The sequence below is a fragment of the Pteropus vampyrus genome, unplaced genomic scaffold (genome assembly GCF_000151845.1).
Source record: "Pteropus vampyrus isolate Shadow unplaced genomic scaffold, Pvam_2.0 Scaffold306, whole genome shotgun sequence".
Taxonomy (NCBI): Eukaryota; Metazoa; Chordata; class Mammalia; order Chiroptera; family Pteropodidae; genus Pteropus; species Pteropus vampyrus.
In genome coordinates, this window is record NW_011889087.1 from 419,842 (window position 1) to 435,694 (window position 15,853).

The 15,853-nt window shown below is 44.3% G+C and overlaps 1 protein-coding gene across 5 annotated transcripts in view; it reads left to right on the forward strand.

Moving 5' to 3' along the window:
- KANSL1 (KAT8 regulatory NSL complex subunit 1) overlaps positions 1–13,362 on the forward strand; it is a 160,678-nt gene extending 147,316 nt beyond the window's left edge. For 4 of the 5 annotated variants that reach the window (XM_011377086.2, XM_023521577.1, XM_011377085.2 and 1 more), the window contains 8 exons: positions 4,375–4,557; positions 5,036–5,224; positions 5,560–5,708; positions 9,244–9,365; positions 9,983–10,040; positions 10,254–10,366; positions 10,981–11,233; positions 11,561–13,362. In XM_011377086.2, the coding sequence (XP_011375388.1) occupies positions 4,375–4,557; positions 5,036–5,224; positions 5,560–5,708; positions 9,244–9,365; positions 9,983–10,040; positions 10,254–10,366; positions 10,981–11,233; positions 11,561–11,788 (1,295 nt within the window). In that variant the 3' untranslated portion in view covers positions 11,789–13,362. The remainder of the gene's footprint in view (positions 1–4,374; positions 4,558–5,035; positions 5,225–5,559; positions 5,709–9,243; positions 9,366–9,982; positions 10,041–10,253; positions 10,367–10,980; positions 11,234–11,560) is intronic. The other variant, XM_023521578.1, reaches the window with a different exon arrangement.
- The last annotated feature ends 2,491 nt before the right edge of the window (positions 13,363–15,853 follow it).

Here is a 15,853-nt window from a genome sequence, read left to right on the forward strand (position 1 = left end):
TCTCTAGAAATTTAAAGATGGCAGGCTTTCCAACTTTTCAAGTAGAGTTTTACTAATGTTTCCTAGCCAGTTTGTGTAGTTTGTTAGAAAGGGAACCAACTGCAGCTCATAATCCTTCAATTCTGTCTCCCATCTTGACCATACTTCAGTCACTCTCATTAAGTGTGGCTAGAAATGACAGAATTTGAGGGACTGTAAGCCATTCTGGGAGGTGGAGGCATTAGGGCGTGATAACCCTTTAGTACTCCAGAAGGAGAGGCTCGTTTCCTTATTACCTCACTCAGTCATTCCAGGTTAATCCTTAGCTTGAAGATACAAAGGGTGTATAACCTTGATGAAAAGAATGTTAACTTAGGTTTGAGCTTAATAAGAGCACCACCTGCTGGCCATGAAGATTTGTGTTGTTTTGAGAGAGCTTGCCAAGACAACTAGCTGTAATAGGAGACTGCCACTACTTGCCAGCAGGAGGAGGAGTTGAGCATTACAAAACACCCTAGGAAAGTGTGTTTGAGAAAATGGTGGAAAGTATAATAAAGCAAAACAGTCGAGTGAACCATGGAATGTCAAACTCTCGTGGACCTGAACTCAAGGCCTTTTCATTTTATTTGCAGAAATAATAAGATGTTAGTAATCACTTTTATTTTCCTGTCACTGACCTGATGGGGGATCTGCACCCTCTTCTCTGATAATAGTACTATAATGCCATTGCCTGTGAAGGTATGGAACTTCTGAAGCCCACTAGCTGATGGTGTTCTCTTCCATTTCATATCCCTTTCTTTTTTACTTTCAGGTTCTCTTTATATAATCTATTTATAATCTATGTGGATCCTAGGTGTTTAGTACTCAGAGCATGAACTCTCATAAGCAATTCCTGAGATGATTTTTGTTCACTGACCAGAGGGGTTAACTGAGTTCCTATTAACTCTTAGATGAAAGCAGTTTTAAAACACAGCAAACTTATAACAAGTGTAGCAGCCTAAGCCCCTTAAACAGTTTATTATCCCTAACTACCTATTCAGTGGGTTTATAGGGAAAGTTTCTCTTGCTTCTGCTTAATACCTCAATTCCAGGGATGTCTTCTCATGCTTAATTACTCTAATTGATTGATAGTGGCTATCTAGAGTTAGTTAATTAATTTTTTGAGAAGAGTGAGGTCTTGGGGTCCAACTGAAAAGAATATTGTGATTACTCAGCCTATGTCTGCAGCAGACAGGAGAAGAGAGCTAGAGCATATGTGCTAGATGTTCCCAGCCCTGATCTGGTCCTGCTGACTCATCTTACAGATGAAGAATCTAAAGCCCAGCTAAGTGACTTGTTCTTTTCTCCTCCTCCTCCGTGATGGAACTGGAACCCGAATCCAGGCATGTTTACTTCCAGTCCATTGCTATTTCCACTGCCTCCTTTTCTTCCTGGCTTAAGTTTCAGATTTGGGAGAGCAATGACTAGGGAAAATAAAAGGAAAAAATGAAATTACTGTGCTTATGTAGTGCTATTACATAGCCTTCACCAAGTGGCAGTAATTCTTCTGGTGACAAAGAGGGGGTATCCTGGGATACAGAGGAAGTGTTCTCCCCTTTTTTAAGCCTTCTTTATTTATATAGTCCAGCTCAGCCCAGCTTTAAAAATGCCTGTGTACAATGCTTTATTTCTTACATGTCCTTTTCCCCACTCTGAATTAGAGCAAAGAATTTTTACCAATAATGCCTCTAAACTCACTTCTCGATTGTTGGTGAATAGGAACACACACACACCCTTTTTTTTTTTTTCTTTTTCTTTTTTTTTTTTTTTTTTTTTGACATTTGACTTTGGTGGGGGGATGGGATCAAACCATTTTATTGAGGAGCTTGGAGGAAGGGATTGAAGTGCTAGGAGCCCAGTGAGATTTGATGTTCTTGGCCTGGCTGGGCTCTCTCCAATTTTGAGGTTGCTGAATGCTGACATTTATATTTTAAATTGGGATAGGTGAATTTGTTTTTAAGTATAGAAAAGAATGATTATGAAAAAATTTTTCAGAGTGATTAAACTTTTGTAAACTAAAGAACTCCCTTGAAAAATATTCTGTACTCTCTAGTTCCTTGGGAATAATTTGAGAAATATAGTCCACCTAAGAATTAAACCTCTCCATTCTCTGGGCCAAAAAAAATCTCGTGGTATAGTGGCTAAGAGCATGGGCTTTAGTATTATTCAAACCTGAGTTTGAATGTTGGTTGTTCACTAAACTATGCAATATTGGACAGTTAATTCACTTCTCTGAACCTGTTTTCTGTCTTTAAAAGGAACATAGGATGTTTACATCGTGGCATTGTTAAGAAGATTAAGTGATGCCAACTGCATAATAATGGGTTCTGTAAATGATCGTTTATTCCTCTCTTCTCTTTCCTTCACTCTTAGCTCAGATTGAGCACATTTTCTACTTTGGGAGCCAAAACTCCTTACATGTTTAGAAAATATATTAAGTAGAAGAAATCTGTAATAGTTCTGGGGGAAAAAAAAAAAAGGAATGCCATCAATGACTAGGGTTTAGTAATTTTTGAAAGATGGAAAATAGAATAAACTGTGGAGAAGTAAAACTAAAAAAAAAAAAAAGTAGCCCAAAGCACATATAGGAGTGGATACCCGCTATTTTAGGAAGGTTCTTTGCCCACAATGACAAAGGATATAGAGAAATATAGATGGAACCTAGATGGGGCATTCGTCTGGATGATGAATTTGGACTCGTTTTGGGATAACTAGGTTGGATTTTCCCTTCCTGTACTCCTGCCCCACCTGTGCCTTTTCCACCAGGCAGCAGTGTTTTATTCTGTCCTGCAGTTATAGGTATGGTCTCTGGGGCTGGAACTTTGGAGTATGTCCCCAGTGGTTGCTGATCCTCAGTAGGAACTGGGAGCTAAAGAGAAGTAAGTGTGCTGGTCTTCAGATTAAAAAGAACCTTGGAAAGCTTTTTAGGGCCCTGAAAAACCCACACCTGTTATCTATTGTGGTGAGATTTAAAGGAAAATCTAATTTTTCAGATCACCACTAGTGGTTCTAGACAGAATAATAGGGCAAGAAATAGAAATGAAAGGCATACAGATTGAAAAGAAGTAAAACAGTCTCTATTTGTAGATGACACTTGTGTACGTAGAAACTGTTGAGTCCAAAACAAAAAACTGCTAATAATGAATTTAGCAAGATCACAGGATATAAGGTCAATATATGAAAAATTATTGTATTTCTGTGTACTAACAATGAACAATTATAAATTGAAATTTTAAAAGGTACTATCAAACAACATGAAATACTTAAGAGTAAACTTAAACTGCGAATATGACCTGTAGAATGAAAACTGACAAACACTATTGAGAGAACATTAAAGAAAACCTAAAACTATGCAGAGATATACCACATTCATTAATTGAGAGACTCAGTATTGGTGGCAGAACACATGGTAGTTCTCCCTAAATTGACCTGTTAGAGTCAGTATAATAACACAACAAGCTGTTTGCATGCTTGCTTGCTTGGTTTTGCAGAAGCTTAAAAGAAGAAAACAGATTGCCTACAAGTGAATTAGAATCAGATTCTGTCGTATCTGCAACGCCGGATGTTAGAATACAGTGGAGTAAAGCTTTAAAAGTCTGAAAGAAAAATGATTTTAATCTGGAAATACTTCAAAAAATTGCCCAGGGACAGACATTCTTAGGAAAATCAAAAATAAAACTAAGAAAGTGGAAAAATACATGAAACAGTAGCGAACAAGAGTAAAAGTTATAATCAAGGCTAAAAGATTATGATATTGAAACTTTAACAGCTAAAAACCTAGGTAATCTCAAGGTGGAAAGTAGTGTGGGGCTGTGGAGGAAAGCGGGGAAAATGGTATAGTTCTCATTTGGTGGGGATGTAGTATTCAGTGTAGTGCCTGGCACATAGTAGACAGTAAGTATTTACAGAGTGAATATATCCTCATTGACTGTATTGATAGAAGTAGGCTTAAATGTTTTATAGTCTGTGGAAGACTAGAAACAGGATGTTTGTCAGTCTTTCAAACCAATGAAGTTAACAAATTCAGCAGAATACACGAACAAAGAAAACTCCATCAGTCGATACCAAAAGGTATTTTAGTTGTGTTTTATTTTTGAACTTGAAAAATAAGAGGCAGAAGTGACTTGCTTGTAAATAGAAGAATGACCTTTAGTACAGTTTGGACAAGCAGATATTCTATATGATGGCTCCTGCCCTGCCAGGTCATCATGCTACTGAGCAAATAAGAGAAGGCTGTGACATAGGCCTTGCCCACTGGATTGCCGAAGGTATTTGGTAAACTCACCTTGTTTCATGAGAGAGGAGCCCAGAGGCCAGGTGTTTGGACTAACCTGCAGTGTTTTGTGTTTCTTGCAGATGTTCCCACAAGCCTGCACTTCCAGAGCATGCTGAAATCTCAGTGGCAGAACAAACCTTTTGACAAAATCAAACCTCCCAAAAAGTTTTCACTTAAGCACAGAGCACCCATGCCAGGCAGTCTGCCAGATCCAACTCGTAAAGACAGGCACAAGTTGGTCAACTCCTTCCTAACGACAGCCAGTAAGTTTCAGAGTACCAGGGAGTTTTCCAATTATTTTTCTATTCCTTTTACATTCTCAGGTTACCAGTTTGCTATGGTAGTATGTCGGGGTTGGGAATTGACTGATACAGATTTAACTCACAGTCTACTTCTGTTTGTCTTGGATTCTATCATATGGACTTGGAAAAGCTATTCCAGACACCATGCATCTTGGAGTAAGACCTAAAATGCTCAGTGAACAGCCAGCAGTGGAATGGCATTGGGTCCATCAGTGGGCAGGCTGTTTTCTGTAGCCTGGTGTCACATTTCTCTTGTTGATGACACTGTGAGCTCCCTGGCCATTGTGCTATTTGCTAGAAGCTTTAGTCCCAGAGAGAGGACTGTGCTGCTGCCCTGGGTGTCTATCATTGGCCTAGAGAGAATTCAAGAGCTTGGAACTCAAATAAAGAAAGATTGAGAGGAGATATTTCACAGCTCTTTTTCTGTTCCCCTCTTCAGAGCTGTCCCATCACCAAACCCGGCCTGACAGGATACACAGGCAGCACTTAGACGATGTGGGGGCCGTGCCTATGGTGGAACGAGTGACAGCGCCAAAAGCAGAGCGCTTGCTCAACCCACCGCCACCTGTGCATGACCCAAACCACAGCAAAATGAGATTGCGAGACCATTCATCTGAGAGAAGTGAAGGTAGGGCCAGGCCCGGCACCTTTACCTGCATTTGCATCTGCTCAGGACTTTCTGGGGCAGCCTGGGCTTCTCTTAATTGCCACTAGCTTTGTCCTTCACTTTAGGAAGGCAGAGTAGAGGGACCCTAATGCTACTAAATACAGGCTACTTCTTAACTGCTACAGCAACCTCTCTGCCTAGCCCCTACCTCCCATCAACCAGTTTGCTTCACCTTTTTATCCTTTGGGCTTAAAGCATTTTTGCTTTGACTGTGTATTGCCAGCATTCCTAGCTTGTTGTCAAAGTAGAGCTGGTTGACGTAGCCACATATTCCTCTTTTCTGTTGACTTCTGCAGTGTTGAAGCATCACACAGACTTGAGCAGTTCGAGCTACTTGGCAGCCGCCCACCATCCACCGCACAGTCCCTTGGTGCGACAGCTCTCCACCTCATCAGACACTTCTGCACCCACCAGCTCTAGCCCACAGGTTACAGCCAGCACATCTGTAAGTACCTGCATGAAGTTGGCCAGAAAGCCCCTCTGCAGTTCCAACTCATTTAAGTGTCTCTGGGAGATAGTATAGAGTGGACTATGAGCCCCATGCAGTTATGGGAACTCAGCTCGTCATGATGTTGTCATTTTTAAGGCAGAATGGTGGTATTTGACTTTGTGTTGTTTTCCTTGAGTTGTTTTTCATAGTAGAGATGGGTCTTTGCTGAGCCATCCATAGAAAGCTTGATGCAGAGACAAACTATTATGTTGGTCTATGACTATTTAAGATCTGTGGGACTGAGTTTCATACAGGACTCAACAATATTGTGGCTCTAACCCTGTTGGTATAAGAAGTAAGCTGAGGGGTGGGATGGGGGCGAGATGCACGTACTTGTGGGTATTGGAGATATTTGATTTCCTTATTATTACTCTGCTGGTGAGTGGAGAGCTAGAGTACTGAGAATAAACACTGTCTGCTAGAGAGCCAGGAAGGGAGGGGAGAAAGCAGGGCCCATGCATTTTAGGTGCACAGAGCAGAATTACAGATCCTGCAGGCCACCCTGGCAGTACTTACATGTAGTACACTTGTAATGGCTTTATAAGGACTATATTCTATCCAGAAAGTTGTTTGTATAACCATTCCAGACAACACATTCCCGTTAATTTTGTTCTAATATTTAATTCCTCACGGTATGCCTCCTCAAACATACATACCTGTAGCTACTTCATGACCACTAAAGTGTCCTTTATATAGTAATTAAAATAATGGAGATAGTATTAATGAAGTGCTACAACTGTGTCAGTGCTAAATGCTTTATACGTGTTATCTCATTTTGTCCTAAAATGTCCTTTGAGGTGTAGGTGGTGGTAAGAGTTCCCTTTTCGTAGGCAGGGAAACTAAGGCTTTCCAAGGCTAAGGGAATTGCATGAGGCAAGGCCACTTGTGAGGGTTATAATAGTGATTCAGCCCAGGCAGTCTGACTGTGAGCCGGCCCTTTTACCATTCCCTACACAGTGTAGGCTGTGGCGGGGTGGGGAGCAGCATTGCACATATGACTTAAGAAGGTTCTTTGCACCCGCTTCAGAGCTGATGACAAGAAAATTCTAAACCCACAAAATAAACTCACTAGGCACTTGTGATCAGGTAGGAATTCACATTGTTGTCTTTGCTCTTGAAAATCATGCAATCTTTTGCAAATGACCTTTTTGTTTCTCCTCTTATGTAGCTCACACACCTACAAATTTTGTCTAAATAGATGTTTAGTATCTATCACAAAGTCAGTCATCCATCAACAAACTGTCTCAGGTAACCAAAGAATTTCAGAGTCTAGTTCCGATAGAAAATCTGAACTCTGAGATCCAGGATTTGGTGAGACTTTAGCATTTTCTCACTTGCCAACCTCCTGCGTCTGGAGAATGTTAAACGTAGGCCTGGACCATTTGAAATTTTTACTTATTATTTACTGAGAACAAATTTTGTGTATAGCACTAGGCCGACCCTTAAAGCTCTTGATGCCAATTTTTTTCAAAGAATCCAGATTAAAAAGAGTGAAAGTTCATGTATTTAATATAAGGTAGAGAAGCTAGAGAAACAAGAGAAATGGTGGCGGGAGGGGGAATGTGTATGGTAGTGCTTCACAGAAGACAGTGGATGCATCAGAATCGCCTCAATGGCTTTTTTAAAAATCCTAGAAAGTCCCGATTTGATACTCAGATTGAAGGATGGGAGGGATCCGAGAACTTTTTTTTTTTTTTTTTTTAACATTCCCTACTCATCTTGCTTTTGATGTGCAGTCAGGTTTGGGAATCACTTTTCATTCCCATCACGTGCCCTCCTCCTCTGATTGCAAACAGGAGAGTAGTTACATTAGACCAAATGAATACCTGATGGAATGGGGGGTCTGGGTGAAGAGTGGGTGCTCGAGCCTATTGAACAATTCCACAACCCACTCCTGCCTCTTTCCTTCAGAAGTACTGACAGCAGGCCCAAGAAAATTGGGAGGAAATCTATACCTGTTTCTGCCAGCAATTTTACATTCATTCTTGATTAAGGTGTAGGGAAAGCTGTCTCTTGCAGCTTAAGATACACTTCTTGTAGTGGGATGCATAATTTCAGCAGAGATGAGGCAGAGAGGCCTTGGATATGAGGTCACTAATCCTCGGCTGCAGAACTCAGCCAGGCAAGATTTGCAAAAGTCTCTTCAACCATTTTGGTTAACCAGGTACCATAAATTTATGAGTTCAATGACAATCTATTCTCATTTTATAGAGAAGGAAATCGAGGTGGAAAACACATTGCGATAACCTAAAGTTATAGGTAACAGCAAGTTAAATCCTGGCCCAAGAAGCTCTCACTGCCTTTCAGTATTCTCTTGAGAATGACCTGAAATGATGGGATCACTCAATCATATATCACCCTCCGAGAACAGTGTGGAGTGGTTAGTTTTAGGGAACTGCCTTTCTCATCTTCCTTCACTAACCCCTTGCCTCTGTGCCTACCACACTTGGTAGTTTGGGTTTGAAAGCAGCCTTTTAAGTGTTTCCAGTTGTATTGTCGCCATGGCAGCATGTTTGTCATCCCACTGTTTCCCTCTGACCTCTCACAGCTCAGCTGCCAGTCTTTGTCAGTTCAGGGTGCTGCTATCTGGGCACAAGCAGCCAGTGGACTTTTGTCTCCATCTAAGAAACCAAGCTCTTTGGCTCCCTGCTGTATTCCTCCTCCTTTGGTCTCCTAGCTACTGTAGATGCCCACCTTCTCCTCTGATATTGGATCCTCATTCGTATTCCAAGAGTTTGATCTTTTCAGCTTCCCTATTAAAGTAAATCTCCTTTCTCCAGGAGTGTGAGCTACAGAACTTGGTCGTCTTCTCCAGTCATCTCCGTTGATTACAGCTAGAAAGCTCTCAGCTCTTTCCCCACAAGTAGTAACCAGGAAGAGGGGAAATCACAAGGGCTGAGCAAATGGTGGGTACAGATTTAGCTGAAGAGTTCAGATCTACGAGAAGGAGGCACTTTCATGACAACCAAGGTTAGATAATCTCCTGAGCTGGACCTATTTTATAGGCATCTTTCAGGATAAGCGAAATCATCTTTACAACCCAAAAAGTCACCACTAGGCTTAAGCACTGCTTTTAGGAGCCACTATGAGTATAAGTCATAGACAGGGATGAAAAGTGGGGACAAAGGAGGATTTGGAAGGAGAAGGATAGTAAAAGTGTGTATTTAGGAGTAGGAACCATAACAGTTGACTCAAGGCGCCAGAGTATTCACCCCTGAAAATTTAACAGAAGTCTCTCTTGTGTGTCAGCCCATGAAGGGAGAGGGTGGCCAGTGATGCTTGTGCATGGAAGATACTCCTCAGGACCACCTAGTAGTTCTTCTGAGGACTTTGTTGTGGGAGACGATCTCCTAGGTGCAAGCAGTTGCTGCCCAGCCCCCATCCAAGGACCTAGATGCCTGGCTATTGGTGATCCTGTTTTAAGTCTCAGGTGTATGCTTTGATGCTTGTAGAACTGTTCCTCCCTTTTAAACTTACCTTTGTCTTACAGCAACCAATAAGGAGGAGAAGGGGAGAGAGCTCATTTGATATTAACAACATTGTCATCCCGATGTCTGTTGCTGCAACAACCCGTGTAGAGAAGCTGCAATACAAGGAAATCCTTACTCCCAGGTAGAGGCCCTAAATAATCGGCTCCCATCCCCATTCTTCCTGTTATCGCCCTTTTTTCTTTTGTCACTGAACTTTGGATCTTTAAGAGATTGAAAGTCTTACCTGATAGGAGTGAAATTATTTGTGTATGTAGTTCTCTCATTCCATTATATGAGCACCAACCAGATCACAGGCCATAAACTGGCTATAGACGTGTTTTGTTTGGCACATACAGTGTGTTTTAAAATATTGAATTTGCTGTCAGCATGAAAGCAGGATTTCACATATGATACTTTATTTCCATCTTTTGTTGACAAATAAGAAGCAACCCTGTATATGCATTCCCACATGGCGGCAGTCAGCTGGTGCTGAGTAGTGGTGGTCCCCTTTAAACAGGTTCCTTCACTTGAGTTGGTCACATTCTCCCAGGCTGTGTCCCTTATTTCTGGCCCTTGAGGGTTTTCGAATGTGGGGCCTCTTTTGGAGGCTTCCAGTGGTAAGGAGGCCAAGCTTTGAGAAGGGAGAGCCTGCCCAGCAGAAAGCAGTGTCACAGGTGCACACAGTTATCGTTATTTCGTGGATACATTTATCCTGCCCCAGGCTACTTGCCATCTCATGATTATCGCTTGGTTTTGCAGCTGGCGGGAGGTCGATCTTCAGTCTCTGAAGGGGAATCCTGACGAGGACGACGAAGAGGTAATGGCATGGTCGTTTTCTCTTAGAGCACTTATACGCAAGTGGGTATATATGTCCAGATGACACCTGTAGGTGTCAGATGCAAGCTCATTGTATTCCTGTTTGAACCAGGAAGGCCCTAGTATGGGGTGGAGCTGGCTCTAGAGTTAATCTACACATACTTACACTCAGCTTCTGAGAGGAAAGGGGATCAATGAAGCTGCTCTGTTGCAGATCGAGGACCTATCTGATGCAGCCTTCGCCGCCCTGCATGCCAAATGTGAGGAGATGGAGAGGGCTCGGTGGCTGTGGACCACAAGTGTGCCACCCCAACGTCGGGGCAGCAGGTGATGGGACGGGGAGTGTGGGCCCTATCCGTGTCCGTGGACAGTTGCCACTGCTTCTTGCTTGCTCTTTGTATTCATCCACTGGCAGTGGCCAAGAATGCAGAAGTTCCTTGACGCACATTGGACTTAATGAGGGTATAAGCAATCGAATGCTAGGTTCTTGCTGAGTGGGTGCTGTTCAGTTCTCACAAACTCTAGTGATCTCCTGGGCCCCGAGAGCTGGCTCTGTGACATTTGGAGGCCGTTTGGGGGTTGTAATGATTTAACCAGAGGGGCTTTGGAAGCTCTTTGACCACAATTTTCAAAGTCGTGACTAATTTGCTTCTCCTGTGAATTCGCTGGGCACTGAGCAGGGATTAGCCCCTGGCATTGTTCAGTCCTGGCTTTCTCTGGGGTGATAGGCATACACAGTTCTTAGATGTCACATTCTATAGCTACCTCTGTACACGGCAGTGGGGAGGAAATGAGAGAATTTGTGGTTCCTAGTAAAGAACTGTTGGTGTCAGTCTACTTTGGCTTCTCTGGTTGGGATGCCTCCTCCCCACCCCCCAAAATAAACATACTCGATATTTCCTATTACTCAGACATTCCGATTTTCACTTCTTGGTGTACAGGTCTTACAGGTCATCAGACGGCCGGACAACCCCCCAACTGGGCAGTGCCAACCCCTCCACTCCCCAGCCCGCCTCTCCTGATGTCAGTAGTAGCCACTCTTTGTCGGAGTTCTCCCATGGTCAGTCCCCTAGGAGCCCCATTAGCCCGGAACTGCACTCAGCTCCCCTCACCCCTGTGGCTCGGGACACTCTGCGACACCTAGCCAGTGAGGACACCCGTTGTTCCACACCAGAGCTAGGGCTGGATGAACAGGTGAGGGATGCTGCCTTTGCATAGGGTCGGTGGGGTGGGGGATGGGGTTGCGAAGGGACAGCACCTGCTGAAGATGGACCTTCACCTTATGACCCCCCTCCACTTTTTGGTGGGGACAAGGGGCTACACTTAAAATTGACCTTCTGAAGGTACCATGGAACTGGCCGTTGTCAAAAGGGTGCCCACTCTGAGGGGTCTTCCCAAATCATCCCAGGAACTTGAGAGAGACTGGTCATGAGCTCCAGTCCACAACATTTTGAGACAGGGCCTTGGGGCAGGAGGCAGGCTGAGACGGGGTCCTCACCAAGGCACCTTGTCTGCCCACAGTCCGTCCAGCCGTGGGAGCGGCGAACCTTCCCCCTGGCCTACAGTCCCCAAGCAGAGTGTGAGGACCAACTGGATGCACAGGAGCGGGCAGCCCGCTGCACTCGGCGCACCTCAGGCAGCAAGACTGGCCGGGAGACAGAAGTGGCACCCACTTCGCCTCCCGTTGTCGCCCTCAAGAGTCGGCATCTGGCAGCAGCAGTCACAGCTCAGCGTCCAACTCACAGATGAGCGGGATATGAGAATCTAAACAGACTCACTAACTTGGCATTAAAGCTTCAGAAATCTCTGCGTTTGATATTCAAACATCATATGCCGGAAATTTTCACAGTTTTTAGTGAATTTAAGGAATTTAGATTCTACTTTGGTATTTTCTTTTTCTCGTTTTGATTTTTGTTTTGGTTTTGGTTTCCATGTTTTGTTGTCACACACCTGAGCACTTCCTTCAGTTGGCAAACAAATTCAGGATAAGACCCTGCTGGCCTGTCCTGGCACGTCCTCTGCACTGTTGAATCACTGGACTTAGCGATGTTTGATGCTCACCGGCTCCCTCGCACCTACGAGCAGGGTGGAATGGCCACGTGGGCAGAGGGAATGGAAAGCTCCAGCTCAGTGTTGCTACCTGAGGTTAAGGTGGGAGAGAGCAGCACTCTCTGGGCTCCTACCCCCTTCCTTCCCGTCCCCTCTTCTTCCATCTGTGGCTTGGCTCAGCTCTGACCCTCCAAGATGGGTCCCCCTTGGTCATCTGTGCTGAAGCACCCCCACTACAATCTGTTGGCCATAACTGCCAGCTATTCTGAGCTCTCAGCTGACAGAATGGCTTCCCCCCCTGTCACCCAGGTCTTGGAGACCTATTTAGGGTTTCCGCTGCATTTGGTCATCTCTGTTTTGACCCTTAACTGCAGTAACCTGGCTGCGGCTGCTCAGGTCCCCATCCTGCCCCTTCATGCCTTCTCCATGCCTTCTCGTCTGTTCTCCCACCCCATGTACACCCCCCCACACACACCAGTCCTTCCTGCCTATCCTGGTCCATGAAGGTGGGGTTAGAACTGCTTAATCTCTGTTCCCACTCCTCTGCACACTGAGGGCGTTGGGAGTGAGCAGCCATCTTCTCTGTAATTCTGTTTTCACTGACTGATTTATTTGGTCATGTTTTCTCCCCATCCTGCTCCCTGTCAGTGTCAGGCCCTTCCTCTTTCAAGCTCTCCTTGCCTGTGGAACATTGTCAGGTCCTAACTGTGGTTCCCATCCTCCCCCACGATCACAACCCCCCCCCCCCCCCCTTGGTCAACCTTGTGCCTGTCTCATGTATGATCACATTACCAAAAAGGGGGCAATAGGGACTTTTTTTTTTTTTTTTTTTGGCCATTTTGTAATCGTATAAAAATAGTAGACAAACTGCTTAATGGTTGGGGTTTTTTCACAATTTTCAACATTAGTGATTTTTTTTGATTCTGTTTGCAAGTTAAAGGGTTTGTCATTTCTTTAAAAAACAATAATGCACCATATCCCTATGCATAAAGTGCTTCTTCTATTTATAAGGTTGAAAATTCTGAATAACCCTTTTAGCATTGTAAAAAAAAAAAAAGGAAAAAAAAACTTGTATTTTGTAAATATTTTCTTTTCCTGCTTCGAGCTGTGTATTGGCAGCGCAACATGTAGCTGTCTTTGTTCTATAGAAACGCTTTTCTTCCGAGAAGCTGATCTTTGTTAATGTCTTGATTCTGTTCGCAAAGCACAGACTTAGTGCTTAAAAAAAAAAGGAAGGAAAAATTGAAAAAAATAATAAAAAAAAAGTTACCGAATGTTGTGTGCTGGGCCTTTCTTGACAATTGGACATGGTAGTCGAGGCAACTTAGGAGTTGGCCCTGCCGGAGCAGTTCTCTGGTGTCCTCTGACTTGCTCTGAACCCTGTCTTTTGGGCACCTGGCAGGGTCATGTGATGGTCGCCAGAGGGAGGGCGTGTTTGTTTGCACAGGTGGGGGAGGCTAGGGCTGCCCCGAGGAGAGGAGAGGAGTCTGTGTAAGATGTGTCTACTTTTTCTTTTGCTTGGTTGTAATTGACCTGTTGGCTCAGTGTTCCGTTCTCCTTTAGTGAGATCAGCAGTATGACATTGTATGTCCTAAATTGTTCCTTAAAATGGAGGCTTCACTTTTCGCCATGGACCTTTTCTGGGGTTGGGGGCCATTGGGAATATATACCTTTCATGGAGCCTGAGCCACTTCTCACCTGCTACCTGTTTCTTTTTTCTGAGGAAGCTAAGGGCTTTCCTTTGTACCAGATGAATAAGTGGGCAGGCCTGGATTTTTCTTTACTCCTCTTTTGCATGACAGCCAATGAGGCTGCCTATCCTGGCTATGAAAGCCAAGCGTTTTGAGGTAGCATTTCTCTGACGGCCCTGTTGATGCTCCTCTAGTTGCAGTGACGATCTCTACTTGAGCTTCTGTCTGCAGTGGCTAAAACACATCAGGAAAAACTAAGAAAAGAAATACTTTGGAACTGAAAATCTAAGGGTTCAGTGTTATGACCTTGTCCTGATGACCAAAGAACAATTAATGTGATGGGTTACTGTTTCGTTACCTCTCTGTGGCATTGCTAGGGGCTAGCTGGTATCCCTATCTCAATTTCAGCAGACACATTTCCCAATCTGTAATAAACCTCCAAAGGAGAGAAAGGCAGCTCTCTAAGCCAAGAAGGATTCTAAGCTATTCCTTCACCCTAGAGGCCTAGTTCTGCTTTATATTTAGCCCCAGACATCTAAGCTAATATACCAGGGACGAAAAGATTTCTTACACCCACACCTGCCTTCTCAGGTTTGAATACACTGGTCCACAGCTTACAAACTGAGGTCATCCTTGTGAGCTCAACTACAGGGTATTGTCCTCTGAGTTGGGCCAGGATGGTGTGCCGCCACCAGAACGAGACACAACCAGCTGAAAATGAAAAGTCAGAACTCTTCTTTCACCTTTGCGGCCCCAGAGAAAGCTCATAAATCCTAATGTCCGGGTTCTAACATTATTGTCATTCCCTGTACTGAGCTCAGTTTTCCAAGGCTAGGAAGGACTTAAAATTATACATCCTATGTCATTTTCTTGTCCTTTGAATCCATGCACGGAGCCCTTATTTAATCAGTAATAACTTTATTTCCAAATTCACTTTTACAGCAACAGTCAGTGTAAATCATTTGTTAAAACACACAATACACCATATGGACATTCACAGACAGGAAGCTAAGCTAAGATGGTTTCATGTCCCTCCCCCCACCCTCAAAATTATTGAAGAAATCATGGGACTTGCAAGTGCCAGAATTGTCCTGCCCAGCACTGCGAATTCACGGGCTAAAAGTCCATTAGGAGGTGAGACTGGGTCAGCACCCAGGGTAACCCTTTTCAAAACTGAAGAGCAACTAGTCTCATGAAGCCACAGATCTGTAGATGGAACTTGCTGATGGTCTTCAACCTCTGCCCTCATCCCCACCTCTTGGCTTTACTTGGGGGACAAAGATAAAAGAGAGTGAAGGAAGAGATCTTGGCAGCCGTTAGATACAGGCTGCGTGTCTAGAGCCAGTGGTAAAAATGATACAGGTGCCCATGCTTAGAAGAAAGGATGTCAGGGTCTTCGGGAGGCATGATTGTGGGCTTGGGACCTGGCAAGAGGCCAGGGCAACCATATCCAGATTCCTCCCCAATCCGCACCTCCTGCACCTGGCCTGAAAGAAGATGGGAAGTAGCTGGCAGCCTGCTGCACTAGGGAGTCCTGTCAATGGAAAGGCGAAGCCCCAAGGACCTCTAGCAGCTGTGAAAATCATGAAGAAAAGGGTTACAAGGCAGTTCACCTGCTGCACTCCAAGACTTCCTTTGCCCATGGTAACTATCATACAGGTTCCTCCCCCCTCCCCCCTACAGCACAATAAGCAATCGAAAACAGGATACAGTCTCACCACTGAAGTCAATTTAAATGGAACTATTGATAGAGTGGAGAGTTTGAAGGAACCAAGCATGTAGCATATCCTATTTAGCCCACCCAAAGGACATTGACTCTGGAGGTGGGACAATGGGGAGGGTGGGGAGGGAGGTGAGTGCCCAGCCCCTGGGGGATTGTCCTCAGTTAAGGTCACAAGCCAGCGTCCCTTTGCAATCTCCCTGCCAGCACTGACCTAGTCACTCGAAACCATGATCTGGAGGCTGACCCCAGTAACCCACCCTACAAGGGAGATTCCAGGGCCCTCCACTTAAGGACCTCAGAATAAGGTATTGAACAGGGCACAGGACCTGCAGGAAGAGGAAGGCAGAAATC